This window comes from Anomaloglossus baeobatrachus, chromosome 1 (genome assembly GCF_048569485.1).
Source record: "Anomaloglossus baeobatrachus isolate aAnoBae1 chromosome 1, aAnoBae1.hap1, whole genome shotgun sequence".
NCBI lineage: Eukaryota > Metazoa > Chordata > Amphibia > Anura > Aromobatidae > Anomaloglossus > Anomaloglossus baeobatrachus.
This window is the reverse complement of record NC_134353.1, coordinates 227,874,969-227,885,054: the sequence shown is the minus strand read 5'-3', so window position 1 is coordinate 227,885,054 and position 10,086 is coordinate 227,874,969. Positions and strand designations below refer to the sequence as shown.

The 10,086-nt window shown below is 39.9% G+C and overlaps 2 protein-coding genes across 2 annotated transcripts; both read right to left on the bottom strand.

The window, feature by feature from the left end:
- Positions 1 to 508: 508 nt before the first annotated feature.
- On the bottom strand, positions 509 to 5,666 carry LOC142295044 (ATP-dependent DNA helicase PIF1-like). The gene is made up of 2 exons (XM_075338146.1): positions 4,551 to 5,666; positions 509 to 514 (listed from the first exon to the last, which is right to left on the bottom strand). Exons 1-2 carry the CDS (start codon positions 5,664 to 5,666, stop codon positions 509 to 511), a joined length of 1,122 nt encoding a protein of 373 aa, XP_075194261.1.
- Positions 5,667 to 5,924: 258 nt separating this feature from the next.
- On the bottom strand, positions 5,925 to 9,250 carry LOC142294949 (uncharacterized). The gene is made up of 2 exons (XM_075338052.1): positions 6,978 to 9,250; positions 5,925 to 6,330 (listed from the first exon to the last, which is right to left on the bottom strand). The coding sequence occupies exons 1-2, from the start codon at positions 9,248 to 9,250 to the stop codon at positions 5,925 to 5,927; spliced, it is 2,679 nt and encodes an 892-aa protein (XP_075194167.1).
- Between the last annotated feature and the right edge of the window lie 836 nt (positions 9,251 to 10,086).

The following is a 10,086-nucleotide window of genomic DNA, read 5'->3' as shown; positions in this document are numbered from 1 at the left end:
AAATGTAAGGTCATATACTTGGGCAGATGAAATAAATTATTAATATGTAGAAAACTGGGTAAAACATGGCACTGAAAATGACCTGGGTGTAGGGGTGGACAGTAATCTGAAGTTTAGTGACCAGTGCCAGGCAGCTGTTGCCAAGGCTACTAAAATAATGGGATGCATTAAAAAAGACATAAAAGCCCATGAAAAGAACATAGTTTTGCCTCTATAGAAGTCACTAGTGCAGCCACACTGAGAATACTGTGTACAATTTTGGGCTCTGGTTTATAAGAAGGACATAGCTGAACTTGAACAGGTACAGACACGAGCAACCAAGGTTATTAAGGGAATGGGTGCACTGCATTACAAAGACAGGTTACTAAACTTGGGGGTATTCAGTTTAGAAAAACAAAGGCTTAAGGGCAAACTTATTACAATGTGCAAATATATGACAGGACAGTACACAGATCTTTCAAATAATATTTTTACACCGTAGACTGTGACAGTGACAAGGGAACATCCTCTAGATCTAGAAGAAAGAAGGTTTAATCATAAACACAGATGCAGTTTCCTTCCTGTAAGAGCAGTGAGACTATGGAATGCACTGCCACATGACGTTGTAACGTTTAATTCACTGCTAAAATTCAAGGAGAGACTAGATGCCTTTCTTGAAAAATGTAATGGTTATGGGTATTAGAATCTTTGATGGGATGTTGATCCAGGGAACTATTTTGATTACCAAGTGTAGAGTCGTGAAGACATTTTTCCCCTAATATAGAGCTTTTTTTTCCTCCTATGAATCAACATGTCAGGCTATAAATTGAACTCGATGAACTTAAGGAGGTGGTCTGAAAACCAAAGAAATTGAATGTAAATCACTAGCTATTTCGTTAAAATTCCCTATCCTTCCCTAAGTACATTATCAGTTATTTTTTTCCCTACTTCCTGTATGATAATGCTTTGTTTGAGAATTATTCTCAGTGCATTTTGACATACTGAAACAATGCCTCATCAGGGGCAGAAGCTGTGGTCACTGCCACAGCCTCTACCACCTCCCTGAAACAAAGCGTCATCAGTGACGTTCATTTCAGAGGCTGGGCTAGTCCCTGCATTCTGTCATTGTGCAATGTGCACAGTGACAGTGCGCTCTACGTTTCCATCTCAGATCAGTGGTAACAATGTACTGGCAGTGTGCATTGTCAGGATACCTGGTTATCAGAGACTTGCACCACCTCTTCAAGTGACATCACTGATCTCTGCATGTCAGACATTCTGACACCACTCTGTTGCCGTTTACTACTGACTGACGCAGCAAAATATAGCGTGCTGTTATTGTGCTCATTGGACAATGATAGCATGTAAGAATTAGCCTAGTCTAGTCCCTAAAAGGAGTGAAGATGCACCGTTTCAGGGAGGGGGCAGGGGCTGTGACAATGATCGCAGCTTTTGGCACCTTATGACACTTTGTTTAAGTATCCAGGGATGCACTGGAATTTTCAAACAAAGTGTCATCCCACAGGAAGTTGGGAAAAAAATACAATAACAGTTTAGTGCAGTTGGGGAAGGCTAGAGAATTTTTAATGCAAGCATATTAGAAATCAGATTACATTATAGCACTAAATAGAGAATTACATGAACATTTCTTTGTTCAGAGAACCCCTTTAAGTCTACCTTCAACCTTAAAAAATTATTTACCAAATATAGTAAGATCATCTTCAAGTTGATAATTCCGTACATTCCACAAATGAGGTTATAAATATCCAAACGGCGTTTGGCAGAAAAAAGGTTCTCCACCCATGCTACTGTCATTCTTTTTTAATTACATGTTGCCTTTATTCAATTTGATAGCAAATGTTAATTGCATGTTAACACGCGAACAAGTGAATAATACATTTTTATTGAATATATTATTAATAGTTATGTAAAAATATTCTTGTATTTTGTATCTTGGACTCAAATATTATATATTATGTTATGTTATATTATGTTATGTTATAACAAATCAGAGACAAAAATGAAGATCAATATCAGTGTCTAAGTATATGCATTTCCCACAATTAATATTATAATGTGTAATATAGAACATATGCAAACGTCCTCTTCATAAAATGTCAATGTCAAAGCAGTTGTAAAAAAAAATTTAAGAAAAAGGAACATTTCACGTTCAATTGATGGTATAATAAATACACTAAGATAAGAAGACTTGATGTCAATGTGGTCTCCAAACTGACACTTTTTCAGACAGGCGGCTCTCAGAAAACACATCACTTTCTTTAGAATCCCATCTCTTTTCGTATTCAGAATAGTTCTCCAAATGCATTAACACCACTTACATAACATGGCAAACCACTAATTCCAAAGATTCATTCATTCTTACTTATTTGCTTTAGTTCAGAGCCACCATACTGCAGATGGTGTAAAATGTTTTGATTGCTATTCTTGCCGACAGCCCTGCTAGCGGGAAAGAAAATTACTTTTTATTAGTGATGGAAGAGCGTGCTCAACACCGTTCAGTACTCGATCGAGCATCGGGGGTCCTTAAGATACTCGATACTTGATTGAGCATCCTGTTTTTCGCAAGCCATGCTCAAGTCCCCACCCCGCATGTTTTGCGGCTTTTATTCAGCCACTAAACATACAGGGATTGCCTGTCAATCATGGTAATACCTTAGCCATATGGGCTACTGGCAGTACTGTAATTGACCAGCCGCATCTCGTCATCCGGTCTTTATAAGACCCGGTGACGCTATGCTCGGTGCACAGTACCTGGAAATAGTGTAGAGAGATTCTACTGATGACTGGAGATATGGTGGAGGAGGAGGAGGAGGACAAGAAAAATAAAAAACAATGTATCATATACCTTTTGGGGGTGGGAAAAGGTGTATGTTAATAAACCAGTAAACAAAAATTGAATTGGCTTCATGTTCCACAAATGACATCCACTGGAGTTGAGAAGTCAGGGACAATCCAGACTGTGTTCATTTTGAGAACTATCAGTTTGTCAGCATTTCATTTGATAGGCGAATGCGCCTATTAGTTATCATGTCCCTGGTGGCACTAAAAATCCATGGAATCAACTTAAGAGGGAGACAGAAGTGACTGTGGCCTGCGAGCCTCAGATTTGCCTCTACTCTGTATAAAAAAGATTAAATGTGCATCGCTAATGAGAGAAAGGCTCAAATGCCCCTCTTGTGTGACTAAATGGACAAAGGACTTGTGGTTTTCTTTCCTTTGGAATGGGTTGGAGAACTTCCCCCCACATGGGTCATGAATTTTCATTGGCAAAGGTTTCCACGGAGATCTAAAAAAGTTTGCAAAGCCCTGCTTCAATCAGTTTGAATCCTCAGAGCTGCCTGATGCCCTGAGGTGGCACAGGAGCAACTGCCACCCACTTTAGCTGGAGAAAATCAGAGTCAGATGAAGGTCCTTGTTGTGCCACTTGTACTCTGAGTAGTGGCCTCAAACTTCTTGTTGTTGGCCAAAGAAGCCCCACTCCTTCTAAATGTAAATGTTTCCTGAGGCCCTACTTTTCATATGTTTCAGGGTACATTGGAGTTCCTCCTTATAATTTTTGGCAGCCCTTCTGCATATGCTTTACCAGTCTAGAAGTCCCACAACTTCCACATGGGCCAAAAATGTTTTCTGAGGCCATCCTCTATGTGCATTCCAGGGTGTATTGCAATCTCTCCTTTCAAATTTTTATAAACCCTGCAGTTTGGAATGGGCTGCCAATAAGTCCTTATTACCCCGATTTGCCAACGCACCAGGGCAAATCGGGAAGAGCCGGGTACAGTCCCAGAACTGTCGCATATAATGTATGCGGCAATTCTGGGCGGCTGCTGACTGATATTGTTAGGCTGGGGGGCTCCCCATAACGTGGAGCTCCCCATCCTGAGAATACCAGCCTGCAGCCGTATGGCTTTATCTGGCTGGTATTAAAATAGGGGGGACCGCACGCCGGATTTTTTAATTATTTATTTATTTACTAGAAGGTGGCCCGATTCTAACGCATCGGGTAGTCTAGAATGTGTATGTTTGTTAGCAGATTGAATAATAATGTAATAAATTGTTTGGATGGGTTAGTTTTAATTTAGTATTCTTAAAATAGTTTATTGGTTTAAGAATGACAAATAGAACAAACAATTTTATTTTCAATAATTTATTAGATAATGAATTGGTTTCAAACTATCAATACATATATTTCATATACTATAAATGGTTACAATTTTTTTAGTATGAGAGGAAAATGAAAGGATGGGAGGGGTAAGAATATTTTATTAGGGGAGAAAGCAGGGGAACAATGAGGTAAGTGGGTACTATGGAAAGAGGTTGTGGAAACATTCCTGGTTATTTAGTTCATGTTAAATATTTTTATGATCGGTGATTAATATGAACAGTTTTAATAGATGAGTCTAAGGTTTAATGATGTCCATGGCTTGTAATGAAAGAAGGTTATGAACAGTGTAAAGTTAATTAAAAATATTTTTATACACCACATTTTGTGTAAAGATCTTTTCACTCTCTTTAAGTAACTTTCCTTGTAAAGGTGTGTCAAGAACTTGTACTTTGACGTTGCATCTCATTGTCACTCTTGAAAACGCAACGTACAGTTGTCCATGGCCAAAAACTGGTTCAGGTAGATATATGCCAACACGGTGTAGAGTTTGGTCTTGTGACTTGTTTATTGTCATGGCAAATGCAGGTTTTAGGGGAAACTGACGACGGCGAAGTTTAAATGGAAGGCGAGTGTCTGAAGGACATATATCAATACGTGGAATTAACACTTCCTTTTCTTTAGCTGATCCAGTGATGACTCTTGCTTGAATAAGGTGTGAATACATTCCAGTCACAATAAGGCGCGTTCCATTACATAGTCCTTGTTTGGTATTTAGATTCCGGAGCAACATAACAATGGTTCCAATTTTAAGTTGAAGTATGTGGGATGGCATTCCTGATGGTGTTACACTGTTTAAAAATTCAACGGGATAATGTTCACGTTCATCTTCATTATCTACATCGATTGAATCATCACTTTTGTACAACTTATATTCACCTGGCATGCGATCCATTACACGGGAATTTAGTAGAGTAACGTCTTCATTTTTGGCACAGAGAATTGCATAGGAAGAGGCTTTGTTAACATTGTTTTTGTTGTTAATATCAATGTTAAAACGTTGTCCAAAAACCTCAGTTACAATGCAGTCTTTACATAACATGTCTTCAGGTATTTCTATAATGTCTTCTCCAAGGTTATATTGATTGGTAAGTTCACCGTTACCAAGTTTCAGAAGCCATTTGCTGTAATCTGGATCAGTAGATCGCATGTTGTTAATTAGTTGGAGTTTGGTAAAGTTTTTCCAAAGTTCTGACATTTTTAAGCTGGACTCAATAATATCTGTTCTTGTTCCACTTGGTATAACTGGAAGGCATTGTCGAAAATCTCCCCCAATAACAAACACTTTTCCACCAAATGGAATTAAATTTTTTTCTGCTACCTTTGTGGTCACTACTTCACGTAGAAGTCTGTCAATTAAGGTCAAAGCATATTTAGAGGCCATAGTGCATTCGTCAATTATTAAAAGACTTGCATTTTGTAAAAGTTTTCCTGCTACTGTATCTTGTTTGATTCGTGAAACGGATATTTCATTGACTGGAACTGGGATGCCAAATAGTGAATGCATAGTGCGACCTTCGTTTATTAGATTTGCTGCAATACCTGTTGTAGCAGACGTCAACACTTTTTTTCCCAACCCTCTAACGTGATGTATTAAAACATCATAAAGGTATGTTTTGCCGCTTCCTCCGGGACCGTCAATAAAGAAACATTTAGGGTTCGCATTTCCTTGGTTAAGAATGGCACTTAAAATGGTGTCATATGCAATTTGTTGTTGTTCATTTAAGGAGATTCTCAGCTCTGTTGCTAACAATAATTCTGAAGATTAATTATACTGCGGAGCTTGTGGAAGTTGTATTTCAGGGTGTGGCAAATTAAAGTCAGCATACGTTTTTCCATGTAGTAATAAAATATTTTGGACATCTTGCATGGCGTAAGCTTCACATTTGCAACAATGACCAGTTTGCTTGTGAAGATGTAAGCAGTAATCTTCAATTAGATTTTCTTTGAAAAGTGTCCAAAGTTGATCAGGGTTTGTAGGGGGGCCAAACACGCAGATGTAGGCAAACAATTCACGAAGTTGCTTAGGCATATGTAGGGTTACTGCGTCTTGTAAAGTAAGTTTCCAAACTGTATCATCAAATAGAAGTCCCAAAGCCAAAGCTGCAGCTTTAAATGTATCATGTAATACTCCATGAACGGTTTTTAAATGGTTATAACTTGTAGCTCCTCTGACATGCAGTAGTAAGAGGTGAAGGCAATATCTTTCTTGATCTTTGAGACTAAGGCGGGCTTTGCACACTACGACATCGCAGGTGCGATGTCGGTGGGGTCAAATCGAAAGTGACGCACATCCGGCGTCACTTGCGATGTCGTAGTGTGTAAATCCTAGATGATACGATGAACGAGCGCAAAATCGTCGTCATCGTATCATCGCTGCAGCCTCCGACATTTCCATAATGCCGGGGGAGCGACAGGTACGATGTAGTTCCTCGCTCCTGCGGCAGCACACATCGCTGTGTGTGAAGCCGCAGGAGCGAGGAACTTCACCTTACCTGCCTCCCGGCTGCAATGAGAAGGACGGAGGTGGGCGGGATGTTTACATCCTGCTCATCTCCGCCCCTCCACTTCAATTGGCCGCCTGCCGTGTGACGTCACTGTGACGCCGCACGACCCGCCCCCTAAGGAAGGAGGCGGGTCGCCGGCCAGAGGGACGTCGCACGGCAGGTATGTGCGTGTAAAGCTGCCGTAGCGATAATAATCGCTACGGCAGCTTTCACTATATATCGAACGTGCGACAGGGGCGGGACTATCGCTGCAGCATCGGTAACACATTGTTACCGATGTTGCAACGTGCAAAGCCCGCCTAACAGTATACATGCGTCCAATTATTGTGCTTACTCCACGTAGTCTTGGATTCCAAGTTTTTTTCCAAACATAATGCTCTGGAATCTCTCGATACAAATATTGCCTTGCATTTTCATCTCGTTGGTTTAGCAAAAACCATTCTAGTAATGTTGAGGTTGTGGTTAAAGTTTTGGACACATCTTCGACTTGAGCATCTTCAAAAAAATAAAGTTGTTGTTGATGTGGTAAATGAATAGCTAATCGTATAATGGCATGGGACTGTGAATGCATTGGAAAGGCAAATATTCGCCACGCAGCTTCGGGAGCACTGACATATCTTGAGTCTACAAAAGTTGAAGATTCATCATGGTTCAGAGTTTTCTGTTGGATTTCGACATTAGCTTTGTCATGGCCTTTGGAGATATACTTAAAAAGATATTTTACACTTTTGATTGAACCACAGATTTCCACGTTGATGTGACAGTTGTAGCGTTTTAGTAGGTATGGATTGTATGGGACTATCCATGAGTTATTGATATGTTTATTTTTGTGAACAATGTTCTCAATATCTTGTCGTCGGTATGATGGGTAGCCATCTAAATCTTTAACAGTGTGCTGTTTTAAATGCTTTGGAAATTTTTTAGTACATTTTCCATTTTGCATGCATGGACTTGCTGGATTAAGAACTCCACATGGACCATGAACCATATGAGACACTACAATGTCATAGAGCTCTGGATATTGTTGTTGGTTAGGAATCTCAGCCCATACTATGTTGTCGATGTCTTCCTCAGTGTGAATCTTAGAATTGGTGTCTAAGATAAGGAGAATATGTGCATGTGGTAGACCTCTTTTTTGAAACTCGATGACATGAACCATTGCTATGACTGTTCCAAACAGGCCATTTTTGATGTCTTGTAAAAGGCTTTTTAGTTTTAGCCGAAATATGCGTGCAACTAAGTAAGGCCTATGTTCTACGTGTTGCCATGGTTCCAGATGCTCGGTGATTTCAACCCATTTGGGATTACAGGTCATGGTAACAAAAATGTCTGGTTTTCCATACTTAGTGACTATTGCCATTGCATCTTGATAACGTTGTTGCATGTTGCGGGGGCTTCCTTCAAATGACGAAGGTAGAATAACTGTTTTGCCAATAGGTATTCCCTTTTCAATTGATTTTTGTTGCAAATGTTCTTGAAGAACACAGTAGTCTTCTACTTTGAGGATTTTTTGATTTTGTCTTATGTAATTCAGGCGATTAGCTTCTATTTTAACATATGCATCTACTAAGTACTGTTGTGTTAGTTTTCCACCGTTTAAAATTGGATTAAAGTGATTGCGGACAGAGAGTTGAAAACTGTAGTATTGCAGTTGTGTTATTCTTCTAGTAGTACCTTGTTGTTGTAGGTTTTCATGCCAGCCTTGATCACCTCTTGGAAAGAAAAGCGGATATAGAAGAGCATCAAGGTTGCTGTGCAAAATGCTAATCCGCTGTGTTTTAGGAAGTAAAGGGTTGTTTTTGTCTGGGTGAAGATGAACTAATATATCCCTGTTAAAAGGAGGCTCTCCATCATCATTTTGGAAAACTACTGCGACCTCACTAATGCGTGGTTTGTTGTATCGCCGTGGATCTTGTCCACGTTCTTGTTTAATGGCCATGACAATAGAAGGCATTGAAGTTCCATATGTGATAGCCTTCTGTTCTTCTTCGGCTTCTACGTCTTTTAGCATGCGATATGCAGCTGCAAATGGATTGATTTGTTGTAAAAGTTGTGCAATTTGATGCATCATTTCAGTATTACACTTTTTGTTTTCGTGAACAGTCAGCCGTTGTTCTGTTGCTTCATTTAGATCCAAAATGTATAATTGAGCATATTTTGGAGTTTGGCCCATTTCTGGATGAAGTGTCCCTGTGCGGTGGTAAATTTGACCATGAATTTTAAAACAATACGGGCCAAATCCTGGCGGCGGTGCAATATTGGCTCCAAATGAAGCAAATGCATGTGAACTGTTGATGCTTCGGATATTGTGCATAAAATTTTTACTGTGTGGATGACTTCCTTTCATCAATTGCTCTAACAGATCTGAGTATTGAGGTATGGGCAACTGAATTTTCCCTTTTTGGCAGCATTGAGTGAACAGATTGTCTGCTGGTTTTTCATCGGTAAAATTGTGCGAGTTGCATTTGGAGCAGAGTGAATTCATCTTTCCACAGTAATGCTGAATAATTGTATTTTCATTATGTGTTCTGCTGGCTGTAAAAAGTTGAATATTGTGTTGAGTTTGGCTGAGATGGTAGAGCATTCTTTTGTGATGAATTAGGCGATCATGTTGTTGTCTTTTTAGTTTGGAAGGTGGGGATTCCTGTCTCCGTTGTTGGCTGTGGGCTTCTGCATCCTGAGCTTGTCTTGCAGCAGTTTGTTGTGGTGTCTCTTGTAGGCGACATTGTTTGTGAGCTGTGGCATCTTGTGCTTGTCTTTGCACAGTTTGTTGAAGTGTCTCTTGTTTTCTACGTTGTATGTGAGCTGTAGCATCTTGTGCTTGTCTGTCCACAGTTTGTTGAAGAGTCTCTTGTTTTCTACGTTGTGTGTGAGCTGTAGCATCTTGTGCTTGTCTGTCCACAGTTTGTTGAAGAGTCTCTTGTTTTCTACGTTGTGTGTGAGCTGTAGCATCCTGAGCTTGTCTGTCCACAGTTTGTTGAAGAGTCTCTTGTTTTCTACGTTGTGTGTGAGCTGTAGCATCTTGTGCTTGTCTGTCCACAGTTTGTTGAAGAGTCTCATGTTTTCTACGTTGTGTGTGAGCTGTGGCATCTTTTGCTTGTCTGTCCACAGTTTGTTGAAGAGTCTCTTGTTTTCTACGTTGTGTGTGAGCTGTGGCATCTTGTGCTTGTCTGTCCATAGTTTCTTGAAGAGTCTCTTGTTTTCTAAGTTGTGTGTGAGCTGTGGCATCTTGTGCTTTTCTGTCCACAGTTTGTTGAAGAGTCTCTTTTTTTCGACGTTATGTGTGAGCTTGAGCATCGTGGGCTTGTCTATCGGAAATTTGTTTAGGTGAGGCTTTGTGTCGACATAGTCTTTGAGAATTAGCTTCTCTGGCTTGTCTTTCAGTAGTTTGTTGAAGTGTCTCGATGTTGCGACGTTGTT